Source organism: Medicago sativa, chromosome 1, assembly GCF_051527215.1.
Source record: "Medicago sativa cultivar Bolivia chromosome 1, Bolivia_mono, whole genome shotgun sequence".
NCBI classification, from domain to species: domain Eukaryota; kingdom Viridiplantae; phylum Streptophyta; class Magnoliopsida; order Fabales; family Fabaceae; genus Medicago; species Medicago sativa.
Genome location: NC_140749.1, coordinates 72015371 through 72030407, shown reverse-complemented (window position 1 = coordinate 72030407; position 15037 = coordinate 72015371). Strand labels below are relative to the sequence as shown.

Below are 15037 nucleotides of genomic sequence, written 5' to 3'. Positions count from 1 at the left end.
AATCTACCATAATATTCATTAAATGTGCAACAAAATCCATTGTTTATATTTTTTTGGGTGTTTAGTGGATTTGCCAATCCCTTCAAATTTTGAGCAGGTAATGATATTTATATTCTGAACGTTTAGACTGGTGGGTGAGAGAGAGCTTTTATTGTTTTGACATGTATTGTTTGATTTGTAATGTTGTTAAATAAAAATAAAAATCAATTAAACAGTTTAAAAGCTATTACCGAATAAGATATCGAATTAAATACTCTTCAGCAATGTTAATATGTTTTTTTGAAGCAATGTTAATATGTTATTTAGCAGGAAAAGTTAACGAAATTGAGTAAGAAAAGAATACACAATTATATAGATAGATAAGGTCCAAGATTAGGGTACCGTTTGGCCTAACTTATTTATAGCATAAAAGCTCCTTTAAATATAGTTAAAGTTTTATTTCAAAATATTTTTTACATTAAAGTGTTTGATAATATTTTCAAATAAAATCAATTTATTTTTAGAAAGCTCTTATTTTATTTGTAAATTATAATCAATAAATACTTTTAAAATGAAAAATAAAATTAAAAATTTTATATTTTAAGACGTGATGCATGCAAAAGTAAGTTTCATCTCCTTCTTAAAGTTCTTTTTCCTTGTTTTTCTTCTATATAAAAAAGCCACTTTTTAATTAAGGAGCTTTGTCTAAATTATGTTTGGCCTAACTTTTTCTTCTAATGAGATGATAAGCCCCTCAAAAGTTGGGCCAAACGCACCCGGTATGCCCATATTTGGTCGCTGGTTTTTCGATGGTTAAGCATATTTTCGGCGCTTCCGGTGTGTTATTGATCATCTTATTCAATTTGGTTGTTTAGGAGGAGTTCTTTAAAAAGATCCGTTTTTATTTTCAATTGAATTGGATGACATGTGATTGATTTTATTTAGAAGGAAATAAATTCTCGTATCTTTCAACATAGAGTTTTAAGTTTTTTTAGTGGTTGAAAAAGAAAATGCGAATTTAGCTTTTGATAAGAAAACAAATATAAGTGCACAACCCACTTATATAAGCTCAGCAAAATCATACTATTTTCTGTAACTTTTATGACAAGCTTTTCATTGTTAATTTTTTCTCCTTGTAACTATTAGAAAATTATTTTCTTCTTCCTTGTAAAATAGTTCCTCTCTATCTCTTAAAATGCACAAGAACATCATCATAGTTATGATAAGAAATGTGAACACTGAACTTGGATTTTAGCTTAATAATAAGTTCAATAAATATTCTATATACTTCTTTCCGAAGCAATTATTGGTCCTACTTTGAATGGAATTTCGTTTTCAACTACATGGAGCCAACCAGAATCGTGTTTAATTGCTTGTTTGAATGAGGAGCAAAAGCATGCTGTTAAAGCATATGTAATGTAAACATTATTTATTCTCCAAAACTTGATTATGTTTTTTTCTTCCACCTTATGTTAAAATCATTGACGAGGATGTAACATGGGTTGTTGTCCGTACTTGTTTTGTTGTTGTACGTATGTTGTCCATTACCAGTCGCACTAATGGTGCATCTTGTTTGTGATGACTTTAATTTAGGTATGTGATTTTATATTTACACGTGTTGAGTGCTCAATAATTCAGTTGAAGATGACCAGCAATTAGCATTTAGCACTAGGCTTACAAAAGAGGAAGAGGAAATTGGAATTTAAGGATATCGCATACACATTTTATTAATTTTTAAAATGAAAAATAGATATTTATTTGTTTAGAAATTGTACATACTATTACTTCCTCTCAATTCTGTTAAATGATACACATCCTCTCACCAGAGAAAGGAGGACCGTATCCTTAACAAAATTGCTAAAATGTGTGTCAATTAAACATAGACTAAACTACACCAAAGATTCTTGAAAAAAAAAAACAACTGAGCAATAATTTCGTAGCACAATCCATTGTGATCCCAACTGAGCAATAATTTTGTATTATATTTGGATAGGAGTATGAAATGATAGTTTGTGGTTGTTATCTTAAGTAGCAAAATTATTATCACAACTGAAAATAATTTTTTTTACTTCTAAAGAGCATACGGCCAAAACATGCATAATTCATTAGCACTTAGCACATAATGCAAAACGTAAAAAAAAAAACTAAACTCTCTTTTCAAACAAAGAAAAAAAATGCTTAATGCAGTTTTGACTGAATTATGGCTGATGAATTTGGAAAATTCTTTGCTTCCTGACCTACTACAAGAAAAATGGTTGAGTACGATAGAAGAAAATGGAAAGAATCCATCACAATCATCTAAAGCAACATCAATTTCTCATTGATACACACTTTTTATAAAGCTTTACTTTCTCGTGAAAGAGAAAACCACTTCATTTGAGAAGGATTAATGTGTGGGTGTCCAAATTGCATTTTTTGTTGTTGTGGGAATTGCATTCTTTCTTTTTATTAAGGTCCACAAAAGTGACTTTATAAATTACTTTGAATTTGTGGGGTATGAAAATTCATTCCCAATAGAATGTACATTTTTTAAAAATTACATTGACTCGGGTTTTAATTAGCAGTCGCCGCATCATTCTTGATATTGTGGAGAATTGTGATCAAATACAGACTTTGGTACATCGCATTGCAATTTTAACTATGTCAAACACCATTATGTTGAAGCTCAAATCACAATTACAGATCTTTATTTAACTCAAATTAACAATGCATGGATTAATAAAATGAAATTTAGTTTTTAAAATCACCTTGACTGTAGTATTGACAAAATAGCTGGTGAGAGAGGTCCACCATGTTATAAAGTATAAACACAAATTGGTCCGTCCAACATTTCCAAAACAATTAAACAAAGAGTTTAATGGTGGTGGGTTGAAACTAATTTTGCACACATGAACAATTAAAATAGGGACTTATTAACGAGTGCCCCCGAGGCACTCTTTATAGCTTAAGCATCTCATATTTAGTAATTATTCTTTTAAAAAGTCAATTATTACAATTTTCAATGCATTCAATACACAACTTTTAATTAAAAACTTACTATTTAAAGTGCTTAAAGAGTGCCCCGGGGGCACTTGTTAACATTTTCCATTAAAATATTCAAAATTGTTACATAAATCAAAAATATTAATTGATGTGACAATTCTAAATATTTTGATTGGTTGTGTGTCCAAATTTATTTTGGACTATTAAATTCTAAAACAAATTAGATAATTATTCTTTAACATTAATAGTTTAGTTTTTTTTTTTCTTCTCATAATAGAACATCTGATTCCAACTAAAAGATATAACAGAATATTCCTTCTATGTTTGTATTATTAGTATATGAAAACAAATCCTATACACATGGAGATCACTATATACATACACAACAAGTAACCGCTACTTTATAATATAATATAAATGTCATTTGTTTATGTTCAAATAGAATATAAAGAAGTCCTTTGTTTCATCCATATCTCTGCCTTACATACTTAGGTCAGAAATATATCTCACAACCATCTTATCCTTTTTTTTCTTCTTCAAATTATTGCAGCAGACAAAAATTATCATGAGGGTCTTAAGGTTGAGAACAGCAACAATTTGGTCCAAGTTGAAGTATTTTCTTCTGGGATTGTTAGAGCCATGGCCAGATGATGGCACAAGGAAGTGAGGACATTATTTGACCTCACACAAGAAGTATGCCTCTAGGCAAGTCTGATGCTTGGCTTTTCATCTCTGTTTGTTGGTTTAATTTCCTCATAATCAAATAAGGCATGGGATTGGATTGAATATTGTTTACTATAGTATATTTATATCATTATCATATATATCATGTTATGAGTCTATGAGATAATATTACAAGTTATCTATATCACTTTGTCATGGAAACAACTCTGCTGGGTTGATAATGACATATATATCATGTTATCTAGCCTTCTCTGATATGTTATAGCTGCATTTACATTACAATTTGTATGAATCAAAATCAGTTTTTTTTCATGCTTGCATTGAATATTGTAGGAGAGACACATCAGATTAAAGGTGTATTTGGTGTCTAACTCATATAGAGATCTGACACGACACTGACATATGTATTTAAAGATTAAAGGTGTATTTGGTGTCTAACTCATATAGAGATCTGACACGACACTGACATATGTATTTAATTACTTCTATTTTTTTCAATTATACTGATGTCAGTGTCGTGTTCGTATATGTGTTGTGTTTCTTAGGTATTTATCATGTATATATGCATCTGGCATGGCCATAGAAAGGTCAGAAAACTAACAACAGCAAAAGAATATTGCTTTTTCTGTAAATTAATTAACCAGATATAGTACTGTGTTGGAAATAATAAAATTATGTCGTCCTTTCTAGCTTTACATTATTAAAAGTACTAATTAATAGTTTATGACTTATTGTAGTGCATGTGAAAGGGTGAGAAATAGTAAATAATATATTTTTTGAGGAAAAATAGTAAACAAATTGTAATTTATAAAACGGAGTAAAAGAAAACAATTAGTGTACTACACAAGCAGCCGGCCACTACCTATATGCATTTAGATTATTTTTTTGAAGGAATATACATTTAGATTATTTAAAGTTCGGTTAACTACAATGCAATTCCAACGATAGATAATATTATTAAACACGTACTTTGTCAAAAAAAAAAAAATATATATATATATATATATATATTATTAACCGCATATAAATTTCTCAATAGGAATATAACGTTATGTTTCAAACTCCAAATAGTATATTATGCATTATTATCCGGGACACCACCCAAAAAAAAAGTTCAAATAGTTTTTTTTTTTTTTTAAGTAGCAAAGTCCAAATAGTTTTTTTTTTGTTGACAAAAGTAAACGATATTCATTCATTCAAATTGATAGAGTACATCGATACAATACAAATCCAAATTCGCTAAAAACAAAAAGGATGAATATGTGAACAAACTCACAACATCCATGTTAATAGCATAAAACGGCAAAGTATCTATGCCTACAAATATGACTAATATGACTATATTTAAGTCTCCGGAATACTCATGTCTCCGGATCTGCAACATTGACGACACCAAAGTCATTGTCATTGATCGGATCTGCACTTGCTCAAAGTTAATCCTTCAATCTGAATCAAATAAACACCGCACTAAGACGGGAAATAAAAAACACACCGCACAAAGACGGGAAATCAAAACAAACAGAGTCGTTCAGAGACGACGAAATCACAAAAACAAATGAAAGAAAACAGAAAATATGTGAAATCACTTATTTAATTAGGATAGAAGGAAAAAACAACTCGGAGGGGTGATTTTTTGGTCAAAATTGACCCTAAATCACCCCTCTGACAAGAAGAAGAAGAAAAAAAGGGTGACGACTAAGGTTTGAGAAGGAGAGAAGAGAGAGAGGAAGAAAGGAGAGAATGATTAAGGAACACAAGTTCAAATAGTTTGAAACCAATGAAAGAATTAATACTTGTGAATAAATTTTTTAAATGTATATTATTTACAGGTTTTTTTTAATTGCAAATTATTGGGTGCTGCTAATTTTTCTCCGCATATCATAGTATTGATGAGTTTAATAAATCCACAACAAATGTACAACATAAGATTATTAAGAGTGTTTGTCAAAAAAAAAAAAGAAGATTATTAAAAAAAAAAAAAGAAGATTATTAAGAGTGAAATATATATTTATTTTTTTGCTTCAAGAGTGAAATATATTATTGTTCAGCAACCGTGGCGTGCCCGAATGGTATTTTGCATTTTAATTCACCGAAAATAATTATCTTTATCAATATTATTCTTGTTTTATTTTTTACAGAATATCAATCTTAATATTACTATTGACAATGTTAATTAGGAGAATTATTTTATTTTAATTAGTTTCCTTATGAAACTTTTAGTCATGACTATTTGTTTGTAGTGGGGAAATGTTAATTAGGCGAGGTGGTACTTTTTCAACATAAATCCAAATTAAGGACATAGATCTGTAGTTTTCTCCAATAACTTAGTTCTTATCTACCACACTTTACTTGAGGATAAGCATGATAATTCCATAATCAACTCTACCATCCATTGTCCATCATCTAATTCATTCATTCATTCATTCATTCATTATCCCTTATTTAAGATAACATCCTTTATTAAAGATAATAAATATGGGTTAGAGTCCAAGTGTCCCACCTGGAAGAAAATGATGTGCACCAACAAACAAAAGAGTCCAAGTTAGTTTAATGATAACTTGGCCTGTCAATAAACTAACTTTTACTGCCCTATGAGTCATCAAAAGGAAATAAAGACAAACCAAACATGACGACTACTTTGTTTGATTAGATCAAGGAGAATTCAATCAAGACTTGATAAATTCCATAATCCAATATAAGGTTCCAACATTGTGATCAAGGACTGTTATTTTTCCCTTTTGATACTTTCCATTATTTTGTTTTGACTTCAAGTGGCAAACATGGAATGTATACGTCCTTTGTGAACTTTTTGAGGGATAAAATGAGCTTGAATTATGGATATACACACATAAATAAATGACATTTATACGACCATTTTATGATAATTTTTAGGATAATTTTCTTTCTCTCACACTTTTATAGTGCTCTTACTTTCTCTCAATTGATTTGGTTTTCGCGTCAATATCTACATTTTTTTTGTATATCTTTCATTGTCTTATATAAATTGTCCAAAAAATAATTGTTCCAATAACATACATCATACACATTACATGCTTAGGTGAAAATTTGGAAATAGATTTGATGTGATCAACCATTGCAATCGTTAATGATTCATGACGATTCAATATCTCTATTTTTTGAAATCACGATGTGATTCTTTCAATTGTTATTTGATGGTTTAAATCGCTTGACAGTAATAATGATATAAATTATTGGTTACAAACAGTAAATACGAGTTTGTGATATTTCTATCTAATTTAGAGAGCAAAATGTTGTTTTTTCTTGGATGCTACTTATTTTGGCCAAACATAGTCTTTTGCTCCATTTTATTTTGAGAAATTCGTGTGTGAACTCATACCTAACATCTAATCCTTACACTCAACCAATAAAAACATGACACACACTATTAAATTAACTTAAAAAGTGTGATTTAATTAAGAAATGAAAAAACGAGCGTTAACAGTCTCTCATCGGCCATGGTTTTGTGCTAACCACCGTCTATCTCTTTTGACTCTTCCTCTCCAAATCCTTCTCTTATGCTGCTCCCCTAATTTGAAAAGTCGCAGTCAGTGCCCTACTTCTGAGAGACAGAGAAGGTAGTTGCTGGTTTTCATTTCAAACATAATGATGGAAATCAAAATTGAAACATGAGGGAGAGAAATCAAATCCAAACTGTTAGATGCTGGTTTTCCACTTTTGTTGATTCCAATATAAATCAACTCCAATAAAAAGGAAAACTGATCTAGAAAATTTCTCATAAAAAATTGGAGCGGTGGTGCCGATCAAAGGAAATGGAGAAGGGAGAGAGAAATCTTATAAAAATTCCATTTTGATTCTCTTTTTGCACACTTTGTGCAGGATGAATCATTGAGGTTTTATTGAAATCCCATTTTGATTTGTTCAAAAAAAGAAATCTTATAAAAATTGATTTTAATTATTTTAATTAATTCCTTCAAAAAAAAATTAAATTAATGACGTGTTTGGCTATAATTGGCTGGGTGGAAGGATTAGGTGTTAGGTACAAGTTCACACAAGAATTTCTCTTTTATTTTTTCGGGAGGTGTCAAGATTTTTCTTTTTTTCACAAGAGGTGCCAAGAAACTTTAGGGTTATAAAATAAAACTAGGGCATAAAAAGATGAGAAATGATATTTTGACAACCACTTTTTGACAATTTTTGGACAACTTTCTCTCTCATACTCACATGATGTTGTTATCCTCTCTCTTCCTTTTTCTCTCTCCATTGTTTTTGACCAATAAGAAGCGAGAAAAACAAGGTTGTCAACAAAGTTGTCATCAAATGGATGTCAAAATATCATTACTCTAAAAAGATATTCTAACACGTTTTAAAACACGAATAATGGTAATATCAATCTTCATATCGAATAAAAGTGGATCCCATAAAATTATACATGGACCAAAAGGAAAAGAAAAGTATAGTGAAAGATACAAATCAGCTTTCTTTGTTGAGAAAAGCAAAGATTTAAAGAAAGGAAATGACAAAAGATGAACTTTATATCGCTTTCATTTTTATATTGTCCAAGATATATGGGATATATAAAAAAAAAAAAATAATACAAGGTTTTGGCTTATAACTAACGCCCACCACTCACTACCTGGTCAAAGCATTAACAGTGCTGTCATCTTTTAACTGATTTTGTTCTGCCAAAAATAACTCTAGCCACTGGCATCATTGTCATTGATCAAAGAAACTCAACATCTAACAAACAAGCAAACTCAATTGGGAGACCAAATATTTTGTAAACAACAAATAAACTTTACGTTGACAAATTTTACCAGCTGTGGAAGAGTTCAAAATTAAATTGAATTTGACCAGATGTAGAAGAGTTAAACAACTAACAACAAGTAACAAAAAAAATCAAAAAGTATAGCAAAATTGATATTGTTAAGTAAATGTTTTGTCCTTTATATATTATTAAACAAGACAATTATTTTAGGACAAGGATCCTCTAAAATGATGTAAAGTGAGAAAATCAAAGGTTATTACCGTAACAAACTCATGATTTGTTATGATGTATCTACAATATATATCTTTAATTTGTTAATTAATGGTTGATATTGTTCACTTCAGAGGAGCCGAATCCATTATTTTAACATCAATTCTATTCTGCCAGAATAAAAAAATAAAAAAAACTTGGTCAATCAGACGTTATTTCAATGGAGCAATGTAAATTCGAAAAAAAAATTACAATATGCGTGATAGACAAAAAAAAAATATTACATTTGTCACAAGGTTAATGCTACAAGTTGATTGAACACAGTAACAACTACCTCCAAGTCTCTTTCTAAGGGTTAAGTTACAAGAATCAAATATTGGCTAAGGTTTTCTTAGGCCTACTGTCATGCTTTGTCGTCGCCAAACTTTGGTTATCCAGTCGAGGCCTGGAGCAAATACAAGGGTTGTGTATGGGACCTTAACTGAATACTTAAAGGGATCAGTGGCACATTTTAATGTTGATGAAAATAAAGGTAAATGGAATAATAACGTATCATAATTTACACCACTCAGCACTTACAAAAAAATCAATCAACATGAGAAACAGAACTTCCCATTTTGTGCAATATCCCTCTCTTCAAGGCCTTTCAGAAATGATTTCATGGCTAGATGTTCAGCGGCGTATGTCATGAACGATGTTAATATTATGCCCCCAACAATCATCAAACCTAACCTGTTAGAAATATAAATGAAATTATAAATTCGAATAGAAAGAACTGAGGTATATATGAGCCCACAAGCACATGTGACGTTTCAAGTGAGTCTTAATTGTCAGATTGAGGAGTAAACCATGATCATTTGATCATAAATATACAAAAGAAATATAGTTAAATCAACTTCAAGCTGAACGCATAACAATCAACATAAGATTATTTTGGCAGGATTCTATTCAATTTCCATTTCATGCAGACTAGCGCTTGTATTGCATGTAGATAAGCAACAAGACAGAAGAAACCTTCTGAGACAATTATGTCGCTCTTTACAGAAATATAACAAAGAAAAGACCAATTAAATGGTCAAACAATCATACAGTTGACAGGGTTCCAGCTCCCATTTATCAGATGCATGAGATTACAACTCAAAATATATAAAAGGCTAACCAGAGATCCTAGTTCTTTTATATTTGATTGAATTTTAAAATTCAATGATTGATTAAAGCCAATGATAACAAAAAACATGCTGGAAACTGAGCATTTTTAAACCAAAAAGATGGAAAGTGAAACTTCACCTAAAATATATGATATCTATCCATAATAATCAATTTTAATGAAAATTACCGTAGAAACAAAGCGGTAATTCCAAAAAGACAAGGCAAAGATGGAGCAACAATGGCCAAAAAGGCCATCCCTAATCCATAGAACCATGTAGCAGCATCACAAGATGATATCTGATGCTGGTGGCCTGTGAAAACAGATGACATAAAAACTAATGAATCAAAAGAAAAGAATAAGCATCTCAAGGACACAGTTAAATGAAAAACATGTAGCCCAAATAAGCTCTATTTCCAGAGAACATACCTTTCCCTGAATCGTCATCAGAAGGTTCAGATTGAGATAATGAGGAAACAGCCCGTGATGCTGTGATCTTTCCCCAGTGATAAATCAAATTGAGATAACCTCCAAATAATATAAAAAAGATTGTGAATGCCCATTCATACATCAAAAGCAAACCAGTCCATGGAGTCACTTGTCGAGGTACTATCACAAGAGTTAATCCAAGAGACACCACTGCCGCCATAAAAGAGACACAAACAGAAACACCACCCAAATATGCTGGCAGCTTGTACGGGGTACCATTTAAGAGCTGTTTTATATCATAAAGAATACTTTTAGCATCTTAAAAATATGAAGCCATTCACGACTTAATCATCTGATGACAAAGATACACTGTTGAGTTTGTGTCCATCTCCTTTGTGAAATAAAGTGGTTGTGAAAGCCTCACATAAGAGAATTCAAATCCCAAAACTAGAAGATAAAGGATCAAAAACTGACCTGATGGGTAGAACTGACTGTAGAAGTAGAAATGCCAGTATAAGAAACCGGGCCACCAGATTTAATCCTATGATAAAAGTGTTTGACATGATCGCATAGTGAGCTTCTACAACAGAAACCAAAGTACCCTTGATTCTACACGAATACAAAATATTATCAGGATTATGTGAATTCTTAATGCTTTTAGAATAAAACTAGTCCACGATAGCTGACCTTTCGAAATGAACGATAACAGTAGAAGAGTACAGCACAAAGTGGTATCAGAAAAAGAAACTTCACAAGAAAATCATCTTTAGGATTCCGGCCCCCTCTGGTTCCAGGAAGGGATTCTGGCAAATGTTCCCTTACATTCTACAGCACCAACAACGTAAATAAGTTAAGTCATAATACGTTTGTCACAAAACATCAACTTGACGACATGATTACTTAAACAGCATAGACTAATGAAAAAATTAGTAAAACACATGATATTTCAAGAAATATGATAATAAATTGCACAAATACCTGCCAAACATCAACAGGTTTCAAAAGCCAAGATGTCCACCAGTCCCAAGGCTTAAGAGGGCCTAGAGTATAATGAATCACACGGAGTTCTTTCTCATCTACCATCCACTGGATAAGTCAGCGTACATGTTAGATAATTGAACTGGAACACTCAGAAAATCAAATGTATATGTTTGGTATGTGTAAAGAGTGTATGAACTATGAAACATTCTTGCAGCTAACTCAGGCTATGACAAATACAATATAGTAAATTCAGAGTTGCTCAATTCTTAACGAGATCATTTTCAATTGTTCATCCATCTCTTACTGCTCTAAAAGTCAGAAAGAACATTTGGAATCAATTGGCATAGGTTTACAATACATGCATGCTAAAACAACAGTTTCTAGCGGGAAGTAAAGCAAGATGGAAATATTGAGTTGAGATGATGGAAAATTTCCTCCATCTTGACACCTTTACACATCCACATAGCTACATAAAATAGTGCTGATCCTAACTGTTATAGTTGTCATGTTGCCAACAGTAAAATTTGAATCCAATTACAGCACTAAAGAGTTCTTTTATCATTATTAACATTATTTTAATGTCATGGCTGGCAAAGAGCTGCTTCAGCAATTACTCTAATTTCTACCATAAGTAAACCAAAACAAAAGAAAACCATCTCAATACAAATGACTTTTTTTTGTGATTTTAGCGATTGCAGTTTCACCCTCCTAGTCATTGCATCTATCTATCTACATCCAATTGTTGAAAAAGATGTATGATGTTTCTTCCTTTGAATGGCACAAAGCAAGCATGCATGATTTTTACAGAGTCAGACAATATAAGCAACTTGATTCAACAGGCATCCATCTGAACTCAAAACTCAAATAAAAATACCAGGCTATGAGTTCAAAAGTGAAGAAACAGAAGGTGGATGTATCACTCAAGGATTAAGGATTTCCCTGGTTACTTAAAGGAAAGAACCATTCTCTTATTACCTATATTCCAGTACCTTGTTAGCCAGCATGTAAAGACCAACATCTGCATTATAAAGTGTGGAAAGTCGCTCCATTTCAGGAACTGGTCTAGTATCCAAAATTTCATGGCTCAAATCTGGCTCAAAAACATGTGCATTGGGAAATCCAGAGTAATATGAATTGAGAAATCCCTGATCCCCTGCGAAAGAAGGAAGATCCAATTATTCTCAAACCAATCAGGTTCAAATATTAGTATGCAAAAATTGCCATACCTCCAGTGTAAGATGGCAGAGTTTTGACTTTGCTCATCATGTCATTAAAAAGGGTCGTAGATGGTTCCACCACCATAACTCCTGAATTCAACCTCTCAGAATGCTTCAAATTAGCACAAAATTTTCCACATTTGAAAAGCTCTTCAATATTTCTAACCACAATAGTGTCGGCATCAAGGTATACAACTGCACATATACATAGTCAACATAATCACACCGTAAATCCAAAAAGTTACTTCACATTCAAAAAGCAACAACCTAAATGGAAACTCCCATGAGTGAATGTATCCACAATAACTTGTATAACAAGATACACACAAAAAACATGAAAATAAAAATGATTTAGTTCATTCATACTATCGGTGTAAAGATTTTTTACAATAGCAATCAATCGTAACCGTCAGACCATTCAAAAATTTGACTTTAAATTTAATCATAACAACTTCTAAAGTGTCATGCATATGATTTGATGACAGTATAAAAAAATTACACCGACATTGTACCAAAATTAAACTCAACTAAAAAAACATACCTTTCTTGTAATTAGTCATGTTAAAGATTTTGAGCTTAGTATAAACACCCCAAAATCTCTTGGGCCGAACTTGATTAGGATTTTCCAGTAAACTAATTTTCTCAACTATCCACCCATCAGCCTACAACAACACATAAACAAATTAATTAACCCATAAACCCTAATTACAATATATGAATTAAATTAACAATGCTGATGAAAAAAAAATGAACTTTTACAAAATTGATGAAAAATGGAAATGAGAATGAACCTTGAGGAGATTTTTGGCGTAATCAGAAACACCATCAGAGACTAAAACAACCATATCCTTGTTTGATCGAGTGTCGCGTATCGATTTTCCAAGAACCCTAACGCCTAACAAGAATTCATCTCCGTATAACAAACTCGCGTATGCCACTTCCGTTCTCTTTGATTCAGATCCCAATGAGTTAACTGAAAACACCAAAATCATGAACAATAATAATGCTTTCATTGTAACTAAATTTGATGTGAAAATTTGTGTTTCTGAAGAAAATTTGATTGAAGGATTTTGAAATTTCGCAGTGGTGTTCTTGAACTGAACGAAGAAACTGTTGTGATCGTGTAGAGTGTAGTACACGGGAGAATTGATGCTTCTTACACTGTGATTTCGAGTTTTCTTTACATTACATCGTGGCCTTTGAAAAAAAGGATTAAATTTAATGCGTAGATTTTGTTCCCCTTAAAATAAATTTGGGTTAAATATGTTTTTGACAGATACTACCCACACCCCAAATAATCCAAGTTACACCCCAAAGTTACTAATATACCCTTTATTCATGTTCACATTAATTATGTATACGTAAATTCAGTTTACGTAGTGTATGTAAATTCAGTTTACGTAGTGTATGTAAATTCAGTTTACATTAGTTAAGTAAACTGAGTTTACATACACTACGTAAACTGAGTTTACATACACTATGTAAACTGAATTTAGTTTTTAGTTCATGTAAACTGAGTTTACGTAGTTTATGTAAACTAAGTTTACATACACCAAGTAAACTGAGTTTAGGTGTATGTTATTCCTTTTTAGAATATGTACGTAAACTAAATTCACGTGAGACCTTTATGTAAACTTAAATTATGTTACCTTTCTACGTAAACTTAAATCAAACAAATCGATGTCGATAGACAAACGTGAAATTAACAACAACTATAAACATCCATGGTAAAATTAACAACATCGAATAAATCATAGAGCAAACGATCAATAGAAACTCGAAGAAATTTATGAAATTCACTTACTTGGATTAATCGAGTATGTATCAATGAAAGAAATGTTGATTCAATTGACAATTTTAGTAGGTATTGATTGCATATCCATGGTGGTTTGTGGGTGAAAAGGGGGTGAGGGTTCAGAATGATAATAAAAGAACGGTTTTTAGAAATTTAGATGAAGAGGGCAATTTTGGTATTATTGTAAAAAATTTAATAAATTTGGGTGTAACTATGATTATATGGGGTGAAACTAGAAAGAGTCTATGTTTTTTTGTCCTTATAAATATATCAATTTTTTATTTTAGTCTTTTAAAAATTGTCTTCGATTTTTTAGTCCTAAAAGCTTTGTACGTACATAAAATTCATATTTTTTAATAAAATTTTGTTGAAAAGTTTATAATATTATGAGAATCTCTTCAAAAAAAGTTACAATTTTCACGACACATGAATTAAATAAAAAAATTATATTTTTGGCAGTTAAAAATTTATATTTAATTCATGTTTTGTTAAAAAATTCTAATTTTTTTGGAAGGTATTTTTAATTTTATAATATCCTACACATTTTTGTAGAATTTCATTAAAAAAATACAAAGGTTACATAGGAGTTTGACTTAAAAATAAGGATCAAAAGTGGTGATAAAATTTTATATACGGACTAAAATTCGAAGAAAATTTTTAGAGAGACTAAAACAAAAATTTGATATAATTATAGAGATCAAAAACATATTTAACCCGACAAAATTTGTATAATTATCTTTAAACTTATAAAAAAAAGATGTTATGGACCAAACTATATTTAACCAAAAAGAATATGGATCCCCTAATATGGACCCTTTTTATTAAGGTGCACCCATGGTCCTTAATAAATGACCGGTCATAGTGGG

General features: G+C 31.0%; 1 protein-coding gene and 1 long non-coding RNA gene across 3 annotated transcripts; one reads left to right on the top strand and one right to left on the bottom strand.

Moving 5' to 3' along the window:
* The first annotated feature begins 3330 nt into the window (after positions 1 to 3330).
* Positions 3331 to 4340, top strand: LOC146957078 (uncharacterized). The gene is made up of 2 exons (XR_015021935.1): positions 3331 to 3999; positions 4067 to 4340. It is a non-coding gene; the product is annotated as an uncharacterized LOC146957078 (long non-coding RNA).
* Positions 4341 to 8799: 4459 nt separating this feature from the next.
* On the bottom strand, positions 8800 to 13438 carry LOC146957077 (inositol phosphorylceramide glucuronosyltransferase 1-like). Of its 2 annotated transcripts, XM_085733665.1 has the most exons (11): positions 13168 to 13438; positions 12918 to 13038; positions 12386 to 12571; positions 12149 to 12312; positions 11157 to 11264; positions 10866 to 11003; positions 10653 to 10787; positions 10179 to 10464; positions 9939 to 10062; positions 9182 to 9334; positions 8800 to 9083 (listed from the first exon to the last, which is right to left on the bottom strand). In XM_085733665.1, the coding sequence occupies exons 1-10, from the start codon at positions 13387 to 13389 to the stop codon at positions 9193 to 9195; spliced, it is 1626 nt and encodes a 541-aa protein (XP_085589791.1). In that variant the 5' UTR covers positions 13390 to 13438; the 3' UTR covers positions 8800 to 9083; positions 9182 to 9192. The 2 variants fall into 2 exon arrangements, with proteins under 2 accessions (XP_085589791.1, XP_085589783.1); XM_085733657.1 differs by having other exon boundaries at positions 8800 to 9334.
* Positions 13439 to 15037: the final 1599 nt, after the last annotated feature.